Consider the following 27,819-nt stretch of genomic DNA (forward strand, 5'->3'; position numbering starts at 1 on the left):
TTCAGAAAAGTGAAATTGTACACAATTAAACAGAAACGTTTCTAGTGCTGTGTTTGTTTAGTTTGAGTTAAACTGTTGCCCTAGCTTAAGCCGATACCAGCTAATTCATACAGCTCATCAAGTTCGTTAGCTCAGGTGCTCATGTTCAAAAACGGAGTTCAAAAAATAGGATAATTTCAGTGACAACAGACATTATAAATATAATGTGTTGGGGAAATATTATACGAACCTTGATTTGTCGCAAGGATATTATTAATGTTGTTGAACTCTTTTTCCATTTTAAGGAGATAGTCATTTGTCCTTTTACCTGAGAAGCAGTGTGGCCTCCTTCCTCCTGATTGGCTGTCTGATATACGCACTGCAGTTACAGTAATCAACCAATTAACGCACACCTGTTACTGCTGCAGGATATGGCTGCCCCATGCTGCATCATGCATTACAAGTAGCCTAACTTTTGTTGTTATGCTAAAAATACATTAAAAAAATAAAATATAAATTATTTTAAAAAATTAAAAAAAGTGCTAATGCATTGGATGCAATAAAGTTGAAAATTACAATATATTAATTACTTTAGCTTCACTTGGCACTCTATCCTTCTCTTAAAACCAGCATGTTAGTGTTGTAGTTTGTCAAGGTGAAGCTGCTGTAATGGCTGTCATTTAAGAGTAGTGTGGAGTGAAATGTTTAATATCGTACATGTATGTACAGCATTTACTTAACCCTTTGAAACCTGAGAAAATTGGTTTGATTTCTTTCACGGAGGGTAAATAAGCTCTCTATTCGTTTTTATCTCACATTAGATACACTTTAATTGTAACTAGGGCTTTATATTTGTAGTGCAGTTTTACCTGCTGTGTTTACGCCGCTGGCCTGTATGCATATGCACATGCATCGAGAGATTGTCTATTTAAATTTCTTCTATCAAACATGGCAATTACTCTATGTGTGATAACTTTAACATAAACCTGTTAATCGATCTATATCTTTTCACCAACATTACAGAGACTTTGGATTAGATGGAGGAAAACTGGGAACAGTTAGGAGTATTTAAAGAAAGATGAGATGAGCTGCAGATAGAGGCATAGAAAGCAGAGTGCCAGCACAGGACAGAGGAAGTAATAAGGAATCCCGAGAGAAGTTGAGAAAATAATAGAAAAAACAAAACAACAAAAATTTCAGGTTTATGAATAAGAGGATGTAGGAGTTAATGTAGTTAGCTGGCTTAACCTCTGTGTTTGCACGTTTTTTAGGATTACACTAAAGCTTATTCATCTCTAGCACAAAGCGCAATGTGACAGGAAAGATTTACGTCACAAAGCATGAGTTACTACCATGAAATAAGATCTCTTAACCTCTAAATTACGCATAAATCCACCCAATTCACACATTCCTGTCACAATAAAAGCCTTCCTGTGCCTGATCTCACATCCACCTTCAGCCCGTGATGCTGAATTTGCACCTTTTGCTCTTAACAAGCACGCCGCTAAGGGTGAACAGCAATAACTCAGCTGACAGACTGACCGCTGGGAGGTCAGAGGTCATCCTTACCTTGACAGGAGTGTTTTAAAGCAGGAAGAGTTGGAACGTCACTGAGGAATGATTAGAGTCTAGGCAGGAAGTGCTTGGATTTTCACCTAGCACGATAACGTAGAAATGGGTATTGTTGAAGTATGACCCTTTCCTGCTTTTAACATTCCTAAATACCCAATCAGGGAGGACATAGGCAGAAGATAGGAAAATAAATACATACACACACGCACGTACACATGCACACCCATGCTACTTTTCAGGTTAACATGTTGTTTGCAGAGAGAGGAAGTTATGAGAAGATCATAACTTATTAGAAATTCTTTAAGGGATATTCCAAAAACGGTAAATCATTGCTGTTTTGCTCATGTCCAAGAGGTTAAGGAGAAGAAGGCACAAGTAAATGAACTTGCTTGTCAGTATATAACCTAATCGGCTCCCTCATCTCAAAATGAAAAATCTGTATGATGCCATTAAACTTTTAAAATGTTCCGGCCCAGTTTCAGAGCCTTGAATTGAATCTACCATCCAAAAAGACAAGAAAACAAAAAGGTAAACTTCCACTCTCACGAAGGAATAAAGACAGACAAGAGACACAAGCAGTCAAGTAAAAAAAGAAAACAAAATCTTTATTATTTTGTCTAGAAGAACAGGCTGTTTTGGAAGGAGCTGTGGGGGGAAATATTGGAGTGGTAAAAGCAGCTGAGGATTAGGGCGGAGTCAAATAGACCAGAGGTTGGGGCTAAAACCTGGATTCCTGTAGTTACGCCAGGGCTCCCATTGGGTCCCAAGCAGGAAGTACGATGGGCTCCTGTTGCATCACTTCCAGGACGTCAGTGGAGAGGTACTTCTTGTCTACCACCACCTCGTACACATATTCAGAGAACCAATCGTCCGTCATGATCAGGTAACCTACAGTGAAGACAGGGAAGACAACTAAGATGGCAGTTCAGTAGAGACCTAGGAATACAGAAAAAACTTGGATATCTATCCAAATCAGGTCAAGCTGTTTGGCATCATCTGGTATTATTACTTACATATGCTTCATGTGGGGTAATGGGAAGTTTATCTGACTGACGTAAAATGACATATTTGCGTCATCATTATGCGTAGTACATCAGAAATGTACTGGGCATAAATAAATCCAGGCACAATTAACAGAAACAGGAATCAACCACATTACAATGTGTATATATTAACCAAAAATAGCAAGTGAATATGACTTTGAATGAGTTCACAAATGTATACTAAACATCATGGTCCTGCATGGCTAAATGCCAGATCAGACACAGATCTGCTTATACATTTGTGAGTGGAAAAATCATTGGATTGTAGGAAATCGTCTTATTGACCTAAAAGATAAGAAATGAATAGATTAAGGCGACTGCAAAAATAAAAAAATAAAAAAAGCTAAGACTTGTGAAAGAGAAAGGTTTCTTCCAAAAAAGAGAAAAGCCAAACATCCTGGAAGTCTGTGTTTTCAACATTCGTCCTGTAACAAATTCTATTAGCCTGTTTAAACAAGGTATTAGCATGCGTTTCGTGATCAGAACACAAGCGGACAGCTGAGACACATCGGTCTTCATACCTGTACCTATCATGCATCTCCGGCTGACCACCTGTGTTTTAATTGTTACTGCCCCACGCGCAGATGTCCACACTTTTGCTAGCTGCTGTGTAGCACACTTGCTACTCAAACTAACAGTTATGTCAGTACAGCTGTCAGCAGAAATCAACACGTCCCCCTCCACAAGGCAAAGATATGGAGGGATAGTCATGCAACACTTCCTCCAACTTGACACAAAACGGCTAGGTTACAGAGCGTAAGCGCACTGTCATCAAAACAAAAACCACGTCCTACACTGATGACGTAGTCCTTTTTGGAGATGCATTAGAACGGGGTTAGTCTATACTACAAAACATATGGAGTCATATGTATCCCAGACCACATCAGCAAGTGGTTTGAGTGATCGGATCAGAAATGCGTCTTGGTGGCTGTTGATACCTATTTATCACTATCCAACTGCGATCAGATCACCTGAGACATGTTGCTGCTAGGTCTAAATAGGGTGTAGGTGACTGTATTACAAAGAGGTTTAATAGAGACAAAAAAATGTGAAATTGTTTTGGATGTGTGTATAGATTATAATCAATAGGATAATTAAACCTGTCAGTGTAAATAAGCTAGACTCTGAATGTCTCTTGTTACAAAGTGTTATACAATGCATAAGAGTGGTGTTCCTCCAAATTTGAACATAGTCGTGTTCAGAAAAAAATTCCTCATCTCTGATGTCCAGAAAGTGGTCCAGACTTTAAACATATCTTTGCTAAAATAGCAGGATTTGGGGAAAAGGCCAAAGTCAATCTGTCAGTTCACAAAAAGCCTTAATCACAACACATTCTTTCAGAGAGAAATACTTGATTCGAGAAAACATCGTGTCACTAATTAAGCCGATTACCGTTAGTCCTCTTTCACTGAAAGGGGAGGAGTAGGGAGAGCTGCTAAGAACAGTTCAACAGAATGGTCAAACATACTTTGTCTATGCACGCACATTTTTAATTGTGCCGCTTTATCACTGAACTCTACTGTTTCAAACAGGCAGAAGGGTGGAGGACCCTCATGGTTCGCCACCCTGCAGTGCAGTATGCATTCAACACTTCTGCTATCACCTCTGTGCGTCCACCCTGATAAAACTAAACAATGCCTGCCTGCCTCCCTCAGTCTGTCTCTGCAGTCACACAGGGCCCAATCTGGGGTGGTTATGAAAACCTTGAACTTATGCTGACAGAAGACATGTTGGGATAACCTAATCTCTTTAAAGAGGAGGATGTAGGTCCATGCTGAAATGATTAATTAAAATGAAAAAATGTCTGCATGAGTGGCTTCTACTTAGATAACAAAGACTTAAGGTTTTGAGAAACCAGAGCAGCTCAGATCTGGTGCTGAATTGGTACATACAGGAAGCTGGATGAGAACTGGCAACCAGATTTTAGAGTGAAAGTTTTTTTGTTCTTTTCCCCTCGATTCCCCTCCTCATGTGTTCAGAGTTGAGCAAACGAGAGCATCCCTCCTACTGTCAAGTTGACTTATCAAAGACGTCAGGATAACCGCAAGAACGTGCCACAGCTCAAAACAATGTATCGGGTGATGCCGTGACTGGGCGTGTGTTGTGTATGTGTGTCCTTCCAAGTACGCAAATCTTACATGGCACCTCGCCTAGTTCTCACTGTGGTATCCTTGTGTGTGTGTGTGTGTTGATGTGGGCTTCCTGGAACCCGCGTGTTGGGTGGCATGGTAGTGTGTGTGTGGATGTTGGGTGTCCTTATTTGTTTTTAGGGATAGGCTGGCTGTCCTGTCTCAGAACAGATGGATATACTGTAAGCTAGAAGAGTTTGGAGCAGAGATCTTGCTTTACAGCTGGAGCAGCAATTCTTAACACAGAACTGTAGCAGCCAGCACGAACCATGACATTTTGTTTGATTATATTTCGTCAAAATAAGAGAAAATTAATAATGACTTGGACATTAAAAAACGAGACTGTCGCAATGCCAGTTGCTCTGTTATGCTGTGTTAAAAGCATGCATTGAGCTTAATGAAAACAACAGTATGCTTACAGTGTTAAAGTGCTGATGTAAAGTAGGTACATTTTTACCATGTCTACCATCTAAGTTTATTTAAGTCTTTAAGATATATCCCCTGGACACCATGGATGTTTTTACAAAATTTCATGTCAATTCATCCAATAACCCTTGAGATATCACTGTCTGTTGACTGACTGACGAACACTAGTATCCCTCTAGACATGGTGGTAGAATGGCTGAAAGCAAAGCTAAATGCAGAAATGAGGATACAAAAACATCAAAGTCAATCAAAGGTCAAAAGAAGCAGTTTTAAGACTATGGTCACCCCTTGCAGTTTGACATACTTTTGCATGAAAAAGAAAGTTGGGGCTTGTCTTGCATATGATTTAGACTTAAACCCCTTAAAAAGATGTTGATTCGAGCTGAACATGTTTCTGTGAAGTAACTGTAACACTTGGCAAAACAAAAGGAGTGGTATATAAAAATGGAAATAAGAATAAAGCTGTTACAAAAGAACAGATGGGGAACAGTACACCCGCAGAGTTGTGGTAAGACCACAGAAAAGGCATTTTTTATTTCATGGGAAATGAAATGGGACCTTTAAATGAAGTGAGGGGACAGATATACAACTGTGGTTTGGATGCAGAACAATGGCAATGGATTAGAAGCATACTGAAAAACTAATGACGCTTCCCAAGAATCTGTTATGTCCGCTACCAGGGAAATCCTTCCATCCACATGTACATCATCTTCTTCTATTTACCTAACAATAGAACCATGTTTGTAGAAATTCTTTGACCATGTCAAACTCATTCAGAGCTCAAACAAAACTCGTGACAAATGTTAAAAGGACAGTTAAACCCCAAATCAAAAAAATGAGCAGGGACAAGGCTGGTTCATGTAGTTCAGCAGAAAAAAACGTTCTTACATGAAACTGCTCACAACAAGGTTTGTGGATTATTGTTAGTAACTAGGTTATGATATCTGGAGTGTCATTTAGATCCCTTACATTTGAGAGAAGGCAGACATCTAAAAAAAAACAATTTAGACTGATAAACAGTGCTAAAGAGTAAAAATATGTACTTTTGATTTTGGGTCAATGTCCTATCAAAATGAAAAACTCTCAAGCGTGTTGCCAAATATTTCTCTGAAATGTAAGAGTGTGAGCTGTGGAGCGAACAGAGCCATAACATCAGCTGTGTGAAGGCTTAAAGATGGAGGAAACAGAAAGTTGAACCTCTCATGAGACTCTTTCGGGGTTTGGACTCATGAAACAGCCTAAAGGGAGATGTTAAGCCTTTAAAAAACTCAACTTACACACTCCAGTCTCTCCCTCTGCTCCACAGCTATTACCACTCTTCTTCCAGTTTCTCTTTTTTCATCTTTCCAAAATCATCTACTTGCCTTTGTTTATCCTTCTTTCTTACAGGTTCTACCTGCACTACGCCTCCATTTCTGTTTCAGCTCTCGCCTGCATGCTCCCCTCTCGTTTTCTCCACTTGTGCCTCTTTTCCCCCCTCAGCTTTTGTCAAACAAACAAAGCCCCTGGATTCCCATGTGAACTCCACTTCTCGAACCTTTGTTCTCAAAAACTTTATTAATTTGGCTGCGGACGAGCTGGGGGCCCCGGCCCTCCCTATCTGCTGCTGTTTATGGAATAAGATATGCGTGAAATACATTTGATTTGACTGAGGGGTTTTCACATGTTTTCCCAACCGTCACTACGGTTTGTGGGTTCAAGCAAATATTGTGAGTATGTGTGTGTCTCTCCGTGTGTATACACTGCCCTGTATGTGTGTGTTGCCAGACGATGCATGACTGACCTGAAATACACTCCTATAATTTGCAGTGGAATGTGGAGCCCAGAGATGGAGAAGAGAGGCAGAGGAAGATGAGAAACAGAGATGAAAGGATCGAGGGAATAACAACGGTAGACAGTAAAGTCTGGGGCAGTGATGTGGGCTACCTGCTGTGTTGTGGGGCCTGTTGCATAAAGACAAACCAACCTTACTTACTTAATGACAACATTTTTCCCCCGTGCACCAAAATGACTGGCTAGTAGCTTGACCAACACTGACTTAGTTTGTTAAATTCATTTTAAATTTGCGGTTTAGGAAGTACAAAACAACTCAGTTAGCTGACCACTAAAATAACAGGTTCAAAAGTTCCTTGTTCACAAAAGGCATTTTGTGACTACAAGTCTTAGACTGGATTTACATTACAATTCTCAATGCCCAATTTTGATTTGTTTCCTATATGCAATTTTTTCTTGACCGCCTGCTTACATCTACTCTTAACAGTTACTCAAATCCACCATCCATCTCATGCTCCATTTTGCCCTCACTTGTGACCAAGACCTGGAGATACTTGAACTCCTTGGCTTGGAGTGATAACTCAATCTAACCCAGAGGGGGAAATCTGATGTTTTCTGGCAGAGAACCATATCCTTAGACTTGGACGTACTGACTCTAAAGTTGACTGCACAAATACGTCTTTTAAATAAATTGTGTAATCTGTGTCCTATTAGGAATAAAGCAAAAATGCTGGCTAACAGACTGTTAGCAAGCTCCTTAACTTGAAAAATGTTTTGTCTCTTATGGAATTAAATGATGTTCAATCCTGAGTATAAAATGCCATGGGCGAGGAAACGGCCCATAACAGAGAAAAAAGAAAAGAGTTTTGGGTCAATAGGTTAGCTCACCAGCTGTGGTAGTTCATCAGGTAACTTTCTGAGCCAAACATTTTGCAAAGGCATTCGGAGGAATTCCACTTTGCTACTTACTGACTTTAAGGATTTGCTCAGTCTGTAGCTACGTTTATGCAACTTGACCCACAGGCACTGAGCTTAAAGAACACAATAAGGACCGCTGTGCCTGTGTGTGCCTGTGAGTCCTTATGAAACAGGACACAGCCAATTACAAGTTCATAAAGCAGCAACATGGGGGAACCTCTCATTCTAATCCTGTTCTTAATTCAATAGACACAAACAGGAAGATGTTGATTTATCACAAGCCCCTGCGGTGTGAGAAAGATATTAAAGAGTTATGGAGAAGCAGGACTCTGTTGCAAAAGCATGAGTATGATTTCGAGATGAGATCCAGGTCAAAGTGACTGAGGTGTTCTTAGCCAGCTACTCCTTCGTAACTTCACAACCATCAGATTAAAATCATTTTTTGCTGGTGATTCCAGTTTAAATCTGAAAACAAAAAATTGCCATGAAGGAAAGGACTGAGTGTAGGAATCGTGTCATAATGTGTTATCTGTCTCTCAACTTACCTTTGTTCCCACGGTCATCGCCCCAGGAGTTTTCCACCCTCCACTTCTCATAGCCTTCCTTCCCATCCTTCGAGAGAGAAAGAGAGCAGACGATGGGGAGATAAGAGAGAGAAGCCGACAATGGAGGAAAGAAAGTGTCCTAACAGCTGGGGTTACTTACAGCAGGGGAAATTGACATCACTATGAGAAACTGCAGCCGATTAAAGCAGCATAAACATGCAGCGAGGCTTTGATGCAATAAACCCTGGGAAACTCTGAATGTGTGCATTCCTGTCAGTTTGCTTGTATACGTATTGTGTTGAGTTTACTGAACAGTCACCCACCTGTGCTGTGTGTTTGTGTGAGCGTACCTTGTCTGTGACAGCAGTGAGGATCATAGCGTGAGTCATGAGGGAGTCTCCGTATATCAGCCGCTCTGCCTTCGAGAGGTTCTTCACCGAGACTCCAAACACAAGCTCATGGTTGAACCTGTGTTCACACACACACACACACACACACACACACACACACACACACACACACACACACACACACACACACACACACACACACACACACAAATCAAATTACACTACCTTCTTGGATGAAAAAACAATTGACCCTTGCCCATAATTTCATCTTTAAACTGACCATTTCAAGAGAAAAGGGAAAGTTCTGATAGCTTCATGGGTAATTTTCCACATCATATCCCAGCAATCCTAAATCTTTTTCACAGGGGGAGGGGAAGAGATGCAATGTCCATAAAAAGCCAAAAGCAAAATCTTCATAAGTCTGGGATTCTGCACAGCCTACCAGACAGATCACCTTTTTATTTCTTTTCTTGAACAGGTCGTAGAAATGAGGCTCCATTAAGCCTCAACCTCGTTCCAATTAAAAGAAAGATCTGTCTGAAAGATGAGCTTCAGCAGAGATGGTTGCAGACATTCAGGACCACGCTGGTTTGGTTCAGTGGGCAAATTTAACCCTGGCGCCAGCAACTCAGACACAGATGCTGCTGCACCTGAAGGGCAAAGATAAGCAACTTTTCCGCTGTGGAGAGACTGACACCTCTTGAGGGCGGATTAAATCTGCTCTTGATGTGAACCCTACAGTCATTGCACAGACAAAGGTGGGCCAGTTTGTTGGTAAAACTGATTTTGAAATCTTACGTTAGGAAGAGTGTTAGGCTGGTTGGAGTTGAGTGGCCTCAAGCATTTCAGAGTTGTACGTTCAGTACAGTAAAAGTGGCAAACAACAATGAATATTCAGTGTTAAGGGTGTTTTTAAATACCCTTGATGCTTTCTCCTCAAAGAGTTGCTGTAATTGAGTCATTTAAAAAAAAAAAACAACTTCAAACTCCTTGCCCAGAATCTCTCCTTAATGACAGTGAAGCATGAAATTTAAAATTTTATTGCATTCCTATCCCTACATTCGACAAATTACGAGTCTAAAACCATGCCAGTAATGCAAAATCCATTCATTCTTGTATCTGGGACAAATGAGCGGCAGACTAGATTCAAACAGCATTGCAAATAACATCAACATGATGCATTATACTCACACATTCATGTCGTTAATTCCCAGCTTGCCGTGGAAATGTTTCCCAACATCACAACCAAACCACACCGCCTAAGAAACAAACAGCAGCCGTTTTCAGATTTGTAAATTTCACATATGCAGACATCCTTAAAATGTTATGTTATGTTATGTTAAAACAGTTATACTTGTGTTCCCCAACCTACCTCTCCCTCCTTAATGGACTCAGCTGCAGCCTTTTTGAGCAGCTGGATAGCCTGGTTGTTGTACAGAGTGCTGCGGCCACCAACCATGTTACCTAGGAACTCAACACTGTACAGCTTCCCATAAGGGTTCTGGGGTCGAGGATCGTTCACGAGGCAGACCTGAGGATAGGATATGAGCTCAGAACAGAACAACTTCCCATGGGGAATCAGAAACTGAGGCCTGCAGCAAGTTACATGGCCTACAGAAAGACAGGCACTGTCTGATGTGTGTGATGGGTTACGTACTTTGTCCTGAATGTTGTATAGAGGTTTGACGTGATCCCTGTAGAACTCCTGGGGGGTGAGAGGCCCCATGCGATGGAAGTTCTTGTCCTTGTCCCTGTACTCCCAACATATGGTTTCGGGAGGACTGCCTAGACAAACGCTGGCCACCCGGAACACCTGCACAGCACAAACAGTTAAAATACTAACTTCTTTGCCAATTGGATCTGTGTTAAACTCACATTTAACATTTTCAGACAATCATTGTATCAAAAACACAGAAAACAAATGTCATAGTGAACAAACACTATCACTATTTCTAATTAAGTCAGAGGTGACCCCTGCACATATAATTTAATAAATTGGAGACATAGCATTTTCTAAAATGTTATGCTTAAATATGCAAACAATGCATTCTCGATATAAATATACACCAATTTGCATATATTTCAAGAACATAAATCTGAACAGTGGATGAAGCCAGGTTCAAAATTCTTGCTACATTTTGTTCACTTTCGAGTCAAAGAAAGGTTTTTACACAGAGAATTTTGGATATCTTCATATATATATATATACATACATACATATTCAATCACTCAATCACTCCAGAAATCAGAAAACACTGTCAGCAGCCAATAAAAAATATATTTTTGCCATTTTTTTGGGGGGAAAAATGTTACATAAATTAGACTATGAATGATATATGAGTAAACCCCTCAGTAAAAACCTTAAGAACATAGATAGGAATAAAACTGGAAAGTTTGGTGTATGTAAGTGCTACTGAAATTGAGATTTCTGGCCCAGAGTATGAGATTTTTTTTTTCTAAAAATGTTTTTTAAAGATACAAATTTCAAAATTATTATATTCTTTTTTTTTTTTTTAACAAAAAATAAGACATGGTAAAAACTAACTTTATTTAATTTAATGTATCGAAAAATAGTAAATATGCTCCTTTGATGCATTTGCATAACAGAAATCTGACCTTGAATAAACATCTAAATGTGTATTTCATACTTTTTTTTTCTTCCCACAATAATGAAAGAAGGCATGTTATGAAAGCAAAATAGCCCAAAATCTCAAAACTGCATAAAAATAAATAAATAAAAAAGTTTTCACCTGTAGTGTCTCCCTCAAAGACAACCACTATCAGTCAAACTAAACAGGGACATATGTACTTCCTTGCCTTTAGGAAGGTTGTTAGAGATGTTTCTAAATCTAATGTCCAGCTCATATTTTTAATCAGCACTTATCTAACCCCTCCATCCCCATGTCTGTCCTTGCATACACTCACAATATATCAGTGCCTCGGCCTCTCTTGACTCCCAACATTTCCCCCTTTTTCCTCTCTACAGTGCTTCCCTCCCCTTCAACTTTTTCATATCCCTCCGTTTCCCCACTTGCACCCCACACTTTTTCCTCCCTCCATGTGTGCCTTCCTGCGGCGCTGAAGTTCAGACTCAGTTCCTGTGGGCAAAATTGGGTTGTTTGGACTGGGCCGTCTGTCAATCTGGCGCTTCGAAACTCTGATATTCTTATTTCAGGAATTTCCTGAAATTGTTCAGAGCATTATTCCGAGTATTGTTCTGATTGTGTGGATGAATGGTGATACATGCCACTCTCATTGCTTCAACTATGAATGTCACAAAGGACACATTTCCGACAGATTTTAACTCAGTATTTCTATTGAGTTCTATTACTGATATTCAGACAAATTGTCCAGCTGAGTATTGAGCTGAGGGGGATCATTTTAGGCTCGGCCCCGAGAAATATAGCAGCCACGGCAGCAGTTTCCCATGCTTAGTCAACACATATTAAATGCCCCTATATAAAGATGACAGTCTTGCTCTCTGGTTAACAGACACTGAGACCACTATTCTCACCCCAAACATAACCGGGCACGTTCTTGCACAGAGACAAACACGCAAAAATGCATAAATTCAGGCCTGGCTTACACAAACAAACGATCCCTCCTCTTCATCACAGAGGGTCAAAAGTACAGACACACAAAAATACACACATACGCAGAGTCAACAAAGGCATCTGTTCAACTCCTCATCCCCCTGGGCCATTTTCCTTCTAATTCAGCTACTTTGTTTAGACTGCCCTGTGGGCAAGACGACATGCCAAGGTGTTCATCCCCTTGTCTGGTCTGTGTTTGCCCAGATGCACCTCGCCACCTCGACAAGACATCCCCCGTTAACCCCTTGACTCCTGCCTTTTTGTCTCTTTCTTCCAAGAATAACTCTGCTCCCCCTGGTAACTTTAAACCTTTCCAGTCACTTTACAATTTGTCTTTCAGATGCCCTGAGAAGTACTACAAGCGTCTCTCTTAATGCCAGTTTAGCCTCGCGCCCACTCATCCTGCCCCGGTAAGGTAAATAAAGTAGGTGTGAAGGAAAGGCTGGGCTGAAAGAGAGCCCTCAGTCAGAGAATAAACAGCCACAGTGACATTCGAGCAGGATCAATATTGAAACACCTGCCACCTCAATGACAGATGTGTAAGAGTGACTGAGAAAGGGGGAAAGACAGAGAGAAAGGTGAGAGGGATACAGAAAGCTGAGAGCAAAGCATAAAACTACTGTTGTTGTCATGGCTGTAACAATAATAATAATAATAGTAATATTAATAATAATGATGATTCTTATGTCATGTGCATAACTGTTTCTTGCCTGCTAATTTTTATATCTTCTTGGACATATTGTGTGTTCTTGGCTGATTGCTTATGTTCTACGATGCAGAATTGTCTTCTGCGTGTGCTTTTAACATGCTAACCAGTTAGCACATTTTTACATTCATGTTTTCATTCAAGCTTTTAATTGTTTGCATGCTTTTTTATCTTTCATTTTAGTGGCTATTTTAACACCTAGCCTTGGGCCAACAGTTGAAAATTAGCCCATGACTAACACTACAGCAATGTAAATCAATGTGCACTGTCCCTGTAAAAAAAAAAAAATAAAGACAGAAAGAAAAATAAAATACTTAGTGAGGCTCATCATAGTGCAGTTTACAGATTTCTTAACGTCTTCTGTTTATAGCTGGTTATATCCAATACATTTATCCCAATGTAATATTACAATTACATTCTGTTTTTTGAGCGAAAGACAATGCCTTAGCCCTTTTCTCTGTTTTCAGTGGTCACATAGCACCAATTTAAACAGTGTTTGTGTCTTTCTACTGCATAAAACAGTGTAGTTTCATGAAAAGACCATCTTTCCAGTAGTGAAATACTTCTTTAACTTTTAATTCACACACTAATTCTTTTCACAAAGCTGGGAGTGTGTAAAAAACAGAATGATGTATACTGATTGTACTTCTGTCAGCAAATTCTTCATGAGTACATTTTCAACACAGAACAGACAAATGATTCGAGCCCCAGCCCTCAGGGTAGACTTCACGTTCTGCATTACGCCAACTAGTGTTATTGATCAACTCCATTCATGTTGGACTGTAACTTCAAAAGACCATCTCATTTATATCTTCACATTACAAACATAAACATGATATTCAAACTTAACCGGCTTCAATTAGTTTGTTCACAGGCAGCTTTCTCTTCAAGTAAAAGGTCCACCTCAGGTCACTCTTGATTCTGTGACAGAGTTTGCGTGTCTCGCAATAAACAGTAGGCTGACTTGACTGCACGCTATCAGGGCTAACTGGGGTTAATGTTTGATAGCATCTGTGGACCAGTGTCGAGCGGCTGGCATCTTCTCTGCATGTTTATTTGATTTACGTGACTCAAACAAGCAAATCACCTGGAGTTTGGAGCGAGCCTAACACATTCAGTAAGCAGGCCGAGCCAATGGCAACACACTCTACAATATATCTGGATGGATGGGTAACCTTGAGCAAGACACTCCACTTTTATAGATTATGGTGGTACTGGACACAGAGATTTCAGCCTTACCACTCTCCTGGACTATCTGTGTGTGCCAACGACAACACTGGCACTGTAGAAAAAAACACTGTTTAATGTACTTACTGTTCTTTTATTGTATGCAGGAGTATTTTTAGCCACACTGCCAAAAAACAGCTCTTTGCTTCAGCATTTTGCTTATGTAAAATAAAAGCATAGTGACATCATATGTCACAATGAATTCCGACCAACTTCTAACTATGCATAAAACCTGACTGACACCTGTGACTTTCACTTTTTTTTAACATTTCCTGTGAAAAGTGGCATTTACGTGTTTGATTTAGCATATTGTATTAAAGGCATTTTAAAAGGAAAGCTGCCAAATTTAAATTCAGATGTGCAGGAATCTAGTCAAGTTTCTGTTAGCTTGAACAATTTTTTTTGCTTTGCAGAGAAAAACTGAAATTTGCTTTTGTCATTTTGCTTGAAGGTGAAGTGCGTTAAAGTGTTTAGTCAAGAGCAGCAATATGTGCACCTGATCTTGTTTCACTGATAAAGATTCAATCTCAAAGACGGGTATCATGGCTGATCAAGGCATTTTTTGACTGATTCAGATTGGCATTATTGAGCTTATAGAACATGTATGAGACTGTTTATTTACGCTATTAACCAAAGTCATGAGCACTTGTTTCAATTCAGATCAGTGTGAGAGTCACAGTGTTTCTCTGCCCTGCTTAGAGGAGAGACAGACAGCGGTGCAGAGTTTACTACAAGCGCACTCATCATGCAACTGCAACAAAAGCCCTGCGATCAAAAAAAACAACATGGCTAATTTATTTATGAAGCGTAATCAATCCAAAAGACTTGTAGATGACAAGAAAAAACACCAGAAAATACACTCTTTAAGGGACAGAAAGATCTCCTCAAGAGCGCAACAAGTCTTACAACATTAATAGGAGGGTTGTTTGTATATATATATATATATATATATATATATATATATATATATATATATATATATATATATATATATATATATATATATAGGGCTTATAAAAAAAAAACTTAAAATAAACATTAAGGAACAGCTTGGATGCATTTTTTTTTCTTAATTCACTGCAGAGCTATTAATTAATTTATATTATCAAGCATAGGCCATTTATTGGATTGAGTATGATAACTTAAAGAAAGCCTACTTAGAGTGTGCACTTTATTGTCTAGAAAAAAGAGGTATGGGATTGGGACTTGGTATCAACTGATACTCTATATTAAATGACTCGGATTAGGATCGGGGGCAATGTGATCATCAAGGACGACTTACTGGAATTAAGTGCCAAATCAGTGGTGATGGCTTCCACTTTGTCAGTCTTTAAAATAAATTGAATTATATTTTGTAGATTTAACATATAAATGTGATAGTAATGAGACAATAATTTTAATTAATTTTAATTAAAAAGATTGGCAAAATTATTTTAAGCTTTAAGTAAAAATTGTTTTAATACTTAGGGTCTGAAGCTGGCATTAAACCAGTCAAGCCAAACTGAGGCAAAGCATGTGGCTCATTGTTACTCTGAAATAAATTTATAACTATTGTCTAGAAGGTGGACTTGTGAGTGTAAGCAAATGACACCATGCAAACAGTTTGGATAAAAATGAGCGAGGTTTTGATTAAACTTCCATGTTTTGTAAACATGCAACACGTGGTCATTGTTAAATTCTAACAATGGCGCAGAGAAATTCAAGAAATGTGAGCTGGAAAAGCTATTGTTGCAGCCCTTAACAATGACAAATCCACAGGAACCCACCCACATCGAACAACAAATCAACTGAGTCAATAGCCAGCAGCGCTGACCCTCTGAGCTGCAGCAAGAAAGTTCCTGTGATTTGACGTACGTCTCATAAATTAGACTTGTCTTAAGAATCACTCTCTGTGTGTTCAGAGCCAAGAGCAGAGCTGCACATGGTGTTTCTGATTCCATGACGCAATGGAGCATGGAAGGGCTACAGTTGTGGTGTGAGGGATACCATCTGTGTGTTCTGGTAGTGTATGTGCATGTACAGTTACCGGTGATTGTCCCTTATTTATTTATTTTTTTTTGTGTGTGTGTGTGCGTGTGTGTGTGTGTGTGTGTGTGTGTGTGTGTGTGTGTGTGTGTGTTGCCCACTTGTCTACGTAAGTGAGAGCAGAGGAGCAGGGACACATGCCAGATACAGCATGAAAGAGAAAGACTTGCTTTGAAATTTAAACTAATCCTCTCTGCCCCAATAACACAGCGTATGGACATTGTCATCCTAACAGCCTCTATAGAAAGAAATGGTGCATGAGATTAGTTTCCTCATTCTTAGTGCAGGTGCAGCTTAAAATGGGTTAAGCTGCTGTTGCAGAAGTTTTTTTAGATAAACGTGATGTGCAATGTGCCTGACTGATGTTAGCAAAAAGAATAGATTCTTGACACGCAAGGGGATCTAGTTAAATCAAGTGCACCCCGAATACAGTAAGTGGAAGCAGAGACGTTGACCCCGGCTGCCTGTCATGGGAGTGTGTATGTGGCTGGCGTGATGAAGACCAGTGCACAATCACAGCCGCCACGTAGGGAGGGTGGACAGCATCACCTCCACACACACCAAAGTAGGACTGACATGGCGCTCTGATCCTGAGAAACACATGTGCACACAGAGATGCAAATGATGGCGAATGTGTAGAGGAAACACTTGTTTCCCTGTTGTAAGACTCAAAGAAAACCAACTACGTAAGCCTACAAACACACACCACACTGACGCAGGGAATGCATTTCCACAAACACACAGTTTTGCACACGTGGACTTGTACACAGCAATGAAGTCATTATGAACATACTGGAGGATGAGTGCTACTGATATACTTGGTGGTGAAATCACCTCTGTCAGCTTGTTAACCTAGCACACCAGCAGCTCCTGAGTGTGCTTTACTAAAACAGTGCTGTAATACCACAATACATGTGACACCATTGTTAATTGTCAGTTAAGTGACATAAGAAGACAAGAACATCACCTCAAGTCTATCACAGGCTTCCCAAGTTACAGAGCTAATGTGTTATGTTTTTTTTCCCCCAATTTATGATAGTACTATAATGTGTTATCTTATAGTAACTATGATGCTACATGCAGTGAAAATTGACACTTGTTCACACATAAAGTGAGTCACTGTGATTGTAGTCCAAATATGTTTAAAGCAGATTTTAAAATATAGAAATCTTATAGTGCATATTTAATTCAAATTTTCAAGTGATCGTTAGATTTAAAATGTAGAGTATAGTAATTTCTTTGACTGGTTCTTGCTTTTGAAAGTACAATATAAAACATGCCCTAAACAAGACTCTCAAGACTCTCTTATCAGAGTAATCAAAAGCATGGAAAGGTTAAAACAAGGTGGGTGTCAAAATATAAATGACGGCTTTTAGAGTGATGCTTGTCAAATGTACTTGGGACAATATCCTGGAACGATTTGGCTTGCTTTACGTCAGCCGTTCTTCTGACATGACCAAATCCTCCATCACCATCGGCCGTGACAGAGTGGTGTTTCGCAAAACAAACCACTTCCAGGTGGACAAACAAACACACTGACAACCCTCCACCCCCCCCACCCTGTCGTGCAGTGAAAGCAGTCGTTACTGTTGCACAACATACTGTATGTTGGTGTGTGTGTGTGTGTGTGTGTGTGTGTGTGTGTGTGTGCGCGCGCGCGTGTACGTGTGATTGTGGCCGGGAACCCACTGTGAGATACAGGCGACTGTTTAAACAAGCAACGAGCCAGCAGCATAATGCAACCAACAGCTGACAACAAAGGCTGCATAACCAGACCCCTCTTCTGTGTGCAGTCGTCTCAATGGGAGACTGATTGACTGACTGACTGGCCACTCTTACATTCACACTCCCACACACACACACACACACGGTAAGCGTAAATAAAGCCTCATATACACACCTACACATCGTACCCTGTCACAAAAACATCCACTGTCGGCACATGACTGCATTTCACTGCGAACAAACATGGTCATAACACGTGTAACCTTTGTTACGCTGCGAAAGAGTTTGTTCACTTTTTTTTTTTAGGAGGTGAATTTGCTTTCACTGTCCAGGGTCAGGAGCTCTGTGATAAGATATGATCGTTCCATAAACAAGATCGCTATCTCCAACTATATGACATGTGGTGCAGTGGGCAGGTGATTTGTTTTTATTGCTTGCTTTTAGACACTTTGTAGTCCAGAAATGACGCAAGCAAATCACACACACAAATTTACATGTGTATGTGAATATTATGTACACATAATACATTAAAATCACAGAATACTTCAGGCAGGTATTTTGCAGGTTCTGTTATGCGAGTACCTTAATTTTATTTTGATAGCAAGACATTAAACAGAACTGCAGTGAGTGAGCAAATGTTAGTTGTAACTATATTAGGGCTGCAACTAACAATATCATTTCATTGTCGATTAATATGTTTATTATTTTGTCAATTAGTCAATTAGTTGTTTGTTGTCTTTAAAAGGTCAAGAAATGGTGAAAATCATATATAACCAAACATATTCAGTGTACTGTTATAGAAGAGGAAAGAAACCAGAAAATGTTCACATTTAAGAAAGAATCTCATTGGTTTTATTTTTTCTTGAAAAATTTCTCAAACCGAATCATCTCTCCCTGTAGTGCAGGTCAGCTCAAATGCAAGTTGGTGGCATGTCTTTGCACTAGTGTTACCTGCACTATTAATGTCCCTGTATATTAAATCAAGTCATGCTGATATTGAATTCTAAATGTATGTATTATAAAATGCAGTTTTTAAAGCTTCTTAATTGTCAAGAAAACTGTTTACATTAACCTCTTGTATTTGGATGATGTAATGGTGACACTTACCTACCAGTTACTGAATACAGCATCAATACATTACTATTTGTTGCAATGTTAGGCAAAGCTGAACTCTAACCCAAACCAAGATAAGAGTAGGCTTCTGTGAGGTATGAAAAACTGGAGAGACGTTTCTGCTCTCAGTTTATTTTAATTTGACAGCACCCTCTTCTGGCTAAAATGGGACAGTGTTACAATGTTAAATGACGTGCCATTTTTTAAATATATATACTACAGTCTGTTATAATGCAATACAAAAGCTCTGCCATAAATTGTACATATAGGATGTTTATAGATGTTAACCTTTTGGGGATTTTTGAAAATGTGTTAAGTCTATTACATGTTTATTACTGATTTCAAAAGTCTTTGTCTTCCCCATTGTCAACAAAAAATGGACATTATAGGCATCATAAAAGTGGACTACATGTCAGAAAAGATGTTGTGGATTGCTTTACAAAAAAGTGCCCACTGCATTATTAAATATATTTACAAGTCTGCATGTGTTCTTTTTTTTAAAATGCTTTTTGTTGTGTGCGATATTGGAACAGGTAAGGAGCGCATCTGGGTCACTATCATCCTTTTTCCATTGAATAGTTTCATAATACTACCGAACAACAGGAACCAAACTCGGGAGCTAAACTGGGAACTTAAAAGTTTCTTTTGCACAGACCTGTTTGTCTTACCAGTGCCAGAAGATTAAGCAAATTAGATCAAGGACGGATAAAAACGGAAGCATTTGAGACCAATTTTCTCCAGGAAACAACACCGACTCATCCTGTTCTTTGCATTTACAGTGGAGCAACAAAAAGGATAATCTAAATTAATCAAAAATGATTAAAAATTAGTTACGTTTTATTATTTGCTTTTTAAATTTTAAAAACTAGTCAGGAAGCAGACCACTATATAGCCTTTCTGTCCGTAATGTCCTTACTTTCCTGTCCTGATATTTTTAAGAGTCACCTCTTCATTCGTGATTGACGCTGTAAGCAGTTATAGCAGTTACAAGGTCTGTGTTAAATAAATCGACAATGTTCAGTCCTGCAAACTGTTTCTGTAACTTTGGAAACTGTTGTCTTTTAATGTCAATCCAAAAATGCTGCACATTTTACTCTATTTTTATTGAAAGCGTTCTGATTTTCTGCATCATCTGCTGGTTTGAAAATGCTACTGAGGGACAGAAAAAGACTTAGGAAAACAGTAACTACAGCCAGTAATCTGCTGGGGATTGAATGGCCAAATATTGAATGTGCTAACAGAGACAGGGTTATTAACAAGGCAAACATCATTGTGGGTGATGAGCGGCATCCACTGACCACATCATTTAACCTGCTTCTATCTGGACAACGTTATTGCTCCTCTCTTTTTACAAAAAACAGATCCAAACCTTTATCCTACAAGCCATTAAAATTTAAACACGCACAAATAATAAGCAGTATGTCCTGCTGGACTGGTAAAACGTCTTCCTCTGTCCTGTCTCATCAAATCCCTACTTAAGGTGCAATGTAAGTGTGGTACATTTATTGATGTGTTCTCTTTTGCTATGTTGATGTATGGAAATGTCAAGTGATTGTCGCTGCAACCTAATTTCCCCACAGGGACAAATAAAGTATTTCTCTATCTAGGAACTAATTTTAGTCCCTAGTTTTTCCAGTCAAACATGGTCTATGTTCCCTAGTTCCTCAAAAGGTTCTTGGCAGCCTGGGAAACTTCCTGTGGTGGAAGGGCCTTGTATGATATATTCTACAGGAAACAGTTGTATGTGCCTTTCAGTCTCACCTCCTCAATCATGGTGTCCATAGCATCAGACAGCTCAGCTTTAGTAGCGTCACTGGCCACCATGTTCCTCAGTCTTAGGCAGTATTCTCTCAGCTGTAACACACAGTGAGACAAAAACAACCGTCAGCACTACCTCACCCATTGTCTGACTCACTGCAATATGAACTTAACTTTTTTTTAACTAATTTAATTGTGCAAACACACCTTATGATTAAGGATGTCATTCATTCTGCGTGAGGCCTCTGAGCTGTGTGACTCTGGAAAGCATTTCTTTGGAATGACGCCATACTTTTCTGAAGACAGGACAATATAAAACACACTTAGAACAAAATGATTACCTCAGTCAAATAACTCAAATGTTCTACCAGTGTTTTCTCTCATGTAAGAAGATATACATATTCAGAGGGTACAGTTAATTTTCCTAAAAACCAAATCTTTGCAATTGCAAAAAAATAAATTAATTAATTAAAAACAAAGTTCAGTCAATCATTTAACATGAACTCCCTGTCAATGTGCTCATGATGATAACTAACCAATGAGATTGACCAGCATGTCCCACTGTCCTCCATCATTGGTTGGATTGGAGAGCAGGAACTGGACCAGGCGTCCGTCCACTGGCTCCTTCCTCTGTGCTGTCTCCACACAGGCCTGGAGGAAGTAGTAGCAACGCTCAACCTGTAGAAAAACAAATAAAAACAACAGAGAAACATGGTGACTAAAGAGAGAAATTCTAAGGGGCACAATGTAACAATGTGATGTTACTGTAGAGCGTTTCATACAACATAAACATCCTGAGCACGTCCAAGTCTATTTCCTGTTGGAATTTTTGTTATTGCAAACCGGAAGTAAACAGGGACTAAAGCTGTTGCCCGAGCAAAAGAAGTTAGATTTAAGTCACAAAACTGAGGACATGAGACTCAAGCGCTGTAAAAACTCTAAGGTAGAGATAGTCAATTATGTTTTCTCGGAGCCACTTTTGCAAATTGACAGGAAGCCAGTTAATATACAAATATTAACAATATTTATCAGTGTATATAATAAATGAATTGCCTGTTTTCAACCATGTGACGTTTGCTGTCGCATGCAGCTGGATGTACAAGCCCCACGGAAATGAGATGCACACAGGGTTACAGTTACTAGGATTTGAGGACATTCTGGGTTTAAGCTCTATTTGGTATTTTTTATGTACTCTGGTACCTTATTTACATTCAAAATACACAAAAAATATTTGGCCTGCAGGCCAAAAGTTGAGTATCACTGCTCTAAAGACTTCACATGACTTGCGACAAGCATCACATTCAAGCATTCTCTGATAACTTAGGATCCAAATGTTCAGGAGGTTTTTACAAGGAGATAAATTATCCACAAAGGTCTCTTCCTCTCCAGAACTAACAAACCCGGTGATTTAAATTGGTAAAAACATTGAATAAAACAGTTACATGTAAAAAAATAAAAAATAAAAGATAAATAAATTGTTTTTTATTCAATACTGCTTATGCCAGAGGACTGGTAACTACGGTGACGAAAACATGAAAACGAGCCCTATCTACGGCCAGTGTTTGGTTTGCTCCGGGCTGCTGTAAAAACACAGTAGTGTAACATGGCGTACTCCATGGACAAGACCCCGCTCCCTGTGTCGATGTAATCGGCTCATTTTCAGGCAACAAAAACACGACAATTCTCATTTTCAGGTGATTATAAACTAAAGAAAACATACTAATTAGGGAAATAAATTGATTCATTTTTTTAAATCGCGATTAATCGCAGAATTTTAATAGTTAATCACGATTAATCGCACATTTTATTCACATTTTCAATGCAATTATTTTGCACTTAAAAACAGTTATGAAATCCATGTTGATGGGGTAAAACAATTCTTACCAGATTGTCTTTATTATGAATCAAATGACAGCAAAAAACTGCATTGGACTCACATAAAGAGGGCACGTCTGTAAATTGGAGACTCTTGTGTACCCATAGAACCCGTTTTCATTGATATCTTGAGGTCAGAGGTCAAGGGTCCCCTGTGAAATGACCATGCCGATTTTCCATCACCAAAATTTATCCTAACTGTGGAGCGTTATCTGGCCCCCTTCCTGAGAGGCTAGCATGACATGATTAGTATCACTGGATTCCAGTCCTCTAATTTCAGATGTTACCAGTATACTACTGTAGTACAAAATACCAGTATACAATAGTTTACCAGTAATCTACTGTAGTATTATACTCAATACAGTATAACACTGCAGCTTTAAAGCTCAGCCCACTGCAGCCTCTTAAAAGACAGAAATGTCAGCCGTCGATTAACGCAATTAAAAAAAAATGCAATTAACGCATTAACGCTAACAACCCTAATACTATATTATATCCCATTTCTGCCAATATATCCCCCTAAATCCTACACACAGAACCTTTAACTGGTTGGCAAAAGAACATTATTGACACATATTTGAAATTATAACACTGTGCCTAAATTGAATAACAATCTCTTGCTCACAAAGAGGTTGTTACTTTGAATTTAGACTTGCGTTAACTCTGCACCTCTGATGCAGTGAAATACCATACTGGCCATGAGGGTGGCAGGATATTCTGGGAGCCCCTCAGTTAGTCTTTCCTTGGTTGGAACTAATATTACAGTCCGTGCTATTTCCTTATTGCTAGCTCTCGTTAAAAAAAAGATGCATTCATGGTAGAACAACCAACTGTATAAACATGTAGGGGGTAAAAAAGGCAAAAGGTCATAAAGACAAAGAGACAGAGAGATAAAAATATTCAGCGAGGTGTCACTGTGACGTCAGCCCTGGAAGAGCACTGACCAAAACACATAATAGAGGGTTTTTGTAGGACAATGACTGTATAGTAGTAGAGTGCTGCATAGTAATACTGTACCAATGCACATGCACACACACACACATACACACACACACACACTCACACACAGTGTCTGAACTGCAAAACAACAAAAACAATGAAAACTAGAACATGTGCAGAAACACTCAAAACATGATCACACCACCCCCACACGATTTGCAAACACTGACTACAGTGAATTATTTGCGAAATTTATAAACAAAGCAGGATTACAAAACTATTCATTCAATCTACAGTAAAAAGAGAACAAATACAAGGTGTAACTCTCAGCCCATAAACAATGACAAACCACAACGAGGAACAGAGAACAGATGTGTGGTTCTGACTCTTACCTTGTCCCAGAAAAAGAGATAGGACTGACTAAATTCAAACTCCTCTATGTTAAACTTCTTCATGAAGGGAAGTCGCATGACGTTGAGGCACGAGAAGATCCAACATCGTCCTAGTGATAAAGAGAAGACCGTGACAGACAGAAATAAGCAGTCAGGGAGGACCTACAGGAACATGTTTGTACACACGGGCATCTTTATATATACCTTTAAACCTTAAAGGCTGGAATCACCTGTTTATTAGATTCATTAACTAAGCAACAGGGTTGTGCTGCTCATTAAGTCATCAAGTCTGATTTGGTGGTTTAATAATTATTGCATTATAACTGTGAAATCATTTTGAGGATGCTAATAAATGCATGTGGAAGTCCTCCAAAGCTTAATAGATTGGTGTGGGAGTTGGATGGACCAATTTAAGGAACTTCCAAGTCTCTGTAGGTTTCACATCATGTTGAACTGAACTGACAGCTGTCTGACATGAAAATTCATTTATCAGCTATAAAACCTACAGTCTGCTTTGTAACATGGTTGGCATGGACAGTTTTCAGGATAGTCAAAGTGCATCCATCTTTAGACTTTTTTTTCTTCTCTTTTTTTGGAGACATTTAGTCTATTTTTGAAAGACCAACTTTTGTAGCCTACACTTTATCCGCCAACACATAATGGGTGGTTCAAGCTGACCAGAGTTCACACAGCAAAATAAGATTTCAGCCGAAAAACAGCAGACTTTAAACATGTCACGTACTGTCAGAACCAGGTTTTAGTGTGAGCTGCAGATAGTAATACAAACAGGTAAACAATTAAGTGCTTTTAGTGAGAAAGCGATAATCTAGCTAGCAAGTGATTGGAATGACCAAATGTAAGACTTTATGCAAATATAGTGTAAACTTCCCCACACAAAAATTTAGAGCATCCATACACAGAATTTGTGATGGATAATTGCAGTCAAAAAATATTTTTTAGAGCATATATATATATTGAGGAGACTTTTGCAGCGTGTCCTTTATTCATTAATCTGCATGTCAATTGTGACCTATTTACTTTAAAAATACCTTCACTTACCTATAAACACTGAATAATATTTGTTTGTGCATGTTTGTGAGTGTTGCCATATTACATTACCTGAGTTTTTCTGGTTGGTGATGGGCTTGCCCTCTGTGGGAATGGAGTGCTGGAAGATGTGCACAGTATCCTGGACCGTCTGCCTGTGCAGACAGACCTCCAGCGGGTCAATGCAAGTTGACACATTCTGGGCCAACAGGTAGCGTGGCTCGGCCCGCAGCCGCTTAAGGAAAGTGGCTACCTTCTCCTGACTCAGACCTGGAGGAGCAAGAAGTGAGAGGTTAGAAGGAAGAAGGGACAAAGGGAAGAAAAACAGACAGTGTTATAAAAGAATAACAGAATGAATGGTCAAGTCATGAAAGTTAACTTGTAACAGGAAGATTTTCACAGCTAGGCAGGTGAGTGTAACTATGAGGAAGAATTTCCTTGTCTCAATTTCCATGACTCATCTGTGCACTTTAGGCGCACATACTTCCTTCTTAAGAGCTTATTTATGAGCACTCAGGTACTCAGACGTCGCAATAATGCCTGGAAAATATCAGATCAATAGCCATAAACTACCAGCACATCGGCTACTGAATACTACAACTGACTGGTACATTGTTTTTTCCACCATCCATACTGAGACTATAGTGAAGAATACTCTATTAAGGATACTAAGCACAATCATGATTAACGCTCTGATGAAAAATGAAGGACAGACCTCACATAGAGCAAAAGACAAGACAAAGACAAACATGGAAGTAATCGAGAGTGCTTTCTAGTAGCTCTGTAAGTGGCCTTGGGGAGCTTAGGGCTGATCAGAGCTGGCTGCCATCACTCATCTGGCTCCATCTGTGAGAGGAACACACTGGAAAGCTTGTCTACTCCCGCTGGATGGGGGAAGGACGGGGTGCACTGCACACACACTTTGACAGAGCTAACTGCCATTGATGTGTGGTTTGTAATTCCGTCAAATAATAGTGCAGAGCAATTAAACATTGAGAGGCACATTGCCTAGTCATGCATGCCGCCTAGAGTTCGACCCCTCTCTCTCAGCTGCAGTCTGTTATTTTCCATTGAAACAAATGCACTGACCGCCGCAGATTAGGACACTGTCAAACTTCATTAACCGTCATGCTTATATTATCAGAAAACGTGCAAAACCAGGCCTTGGGCAGAGAATATTTTTGAGAAGCCTGCATGGGGTCCTGTGTCAAAATAACACTATTATTTTGCTTGTGGCGCAGCAGTTGAATTGTGTGACACTGATGACTATGGACAGATAACAAAGGGAAAATAGTAAGAGATTAATTTCCAATCTGTTACAGAGTATTGACCCGCAGCGCCAAAGTGACAGCAGTTATCAGGAACAAAAGATTAGAGGTGTTGAAAAACAAATTGAAAAGCCTAACTAAAGGGTGAGTTAGATAGTCAGTCTGGCTGTTATTCAACAAGTGGAGGCATGACTGCTCAGGACATAGATCACAGTGGTTTTCTATGGCGAGGGGCCAAGCACAGGCAGCTGGGGTGACTTACTGATTTACACACCAGTGGTCATACAACTGATTTTATATTAGCTAAGCACTGCCAATCACTGCTTCATGTGCAAAGGGCTGGCATGAAGCCAAACATTGGAGGTTCAATAAACGCCCACAGCTAATAAAATCACAGAGCAAAGGTCAGAATATTATGATACTATCAACGTCCATACTGTTATTAACAGTTTAAAAATTTTGGGAAAATAATAGCTACAGAGGAGAACAATGGCTTACCACAGGTCTTCGAAATAACCATGTTACCAAAGCCAAAATGATTGCTTGAGAACAAAAGTGTTACGAAACCTGAGATTAAGTTTGAGTGAAACCGAAACAATCAGGCTCAATTTACTAGTCTGAAGATTAACACACAACGTCACTGAAATCTATTAAAAGGGTGATGTCAAATAGGTGACGCTATTCTCTTTTCGGGTCCTTTGAATGAAAACCCCACTGAAATAAATCGCTATCACTTTAAAGACTTTGACAGCTTCTGGTATTTCCAACTCCATTCCCAACGAGCTAGCTCCACAAGCTAACATTTCCGGCTCCTGAAGCGGACACCAGCTTAAACTAACGAGTTAAACTGAGTTATTGTCAGTGTCTCCGGTTTGAATGTCGGTACCTTGCTGACAATGTATCGGCATGAAGTGACAAACCTAAACGACTAAACGACGGCAAAGCCATGCTAGCAGGCTGGCACGCTAACGCAATGAATGCTAGCTTAGCCTGTTAGCTCCTTCAGCTGTCATCCTCTAACAGCCAAATATAGACTGCGCTCAGGCTGCCGGCCACACAAACCACCAGCACCGACACAGGGGAGAAGGGCACTACACCTACCAGTTTCCATGTTCCCGGGGAGCTTGTGGGGTGTTGTCAGTTTTCCTGAAAAGTCACCGGCTCTTTGTTTATCTCATTCACCGACAGCAAGTCAGTGTGATTACGAGGTGCGCTCGTTTGTGATCTCGCGGTCGGTCTTTGACGTGGCGGGTGGGCGGAGTTCCCGAGGTGGGACAGGTGACAAGAAACTGCACCACACTACAATAAGAAAATTATTTTGCTAAATATTCTGATTGCACTAAGGGATTATGGAAACATTCATAAGCCAATTCATCTCTTCATGATATAATATAAAATCTTATTCTTTTTTTTTTA

General features: G+C 39.6%; 1 protein-coding gene across 1 annotated transcript; it reads right to left on the reverse strand.

Annotated features, from left to right (window-relative positions):
* Positions 1-2,130: 2,130 nt before the first annotated feature.
* blmh (bleomycin hydrolase) lies at positions 2,131-27,627 on the reverse strand. The gene is made up of 12 exons (XM_042486903.1): positions 27,505-27,627; positions 25,208-25,405; positions 24,089-24,198; positions 21,419-21,560; positions 21,090-21,178; positions 20,886-20,978; positions 10,393-10,548; positions 10,108-10,266; positions 9,927-9,994; positions 8,736-8,853; positions 8,386-8,452; positions 2,131-2,439 (listed from the first exon to the last, which is right to left on the reverse strand). Exons 1-12 carry the CDS (start codon positions 27,512-27,514, stop codon positions 2,291-2,293), a joined length of 1,359 nt encoding a protein of 452 aa, XP_042342837.1. The 5' UTR covers positions 27,515-27,627; the 3' UTR covers positions 2,131-2,290.
* Between the last annotated feature and the right edge of the window lie 192 nt (positions 27,628-27,819).

The sequence above is a fragment of the Plectropomus leopardus genome, chromosome 5, assembly GCF_008729295.1.
Source record: "Plectropomus leopardus isolate mb chromosome 5, YSFRI_Pleo_2.0, whole genome shotgun sequence".
NCBI lineage: Eukaryota > Metazoa > Chordata > Actinopteri > Perciformes > Serranidae > Plectropomus > Plectropomus leopardus.

What these genes read in the sequence shown, in the direction of transcription:
- blmh (XM_042486903.1), bottom strand. An exon ending in CACCAACCAGAAAAACTCAG is followed by an intron (nt 24,199 to 25,207) that starts GTAATGTAATAT and finishes CTTTATCACTAG; the next exon opens with GACGATGTTGGATCTTCTCG. An exon ending in GGAATTAACGACATGAATGT is followed by an intron (nt 8,854 to 9,926) that starts GTGAGTATAATG and finishes GTGTGAACACAG; the next exon opens with GTTCAACCATGAGCTTGTGT.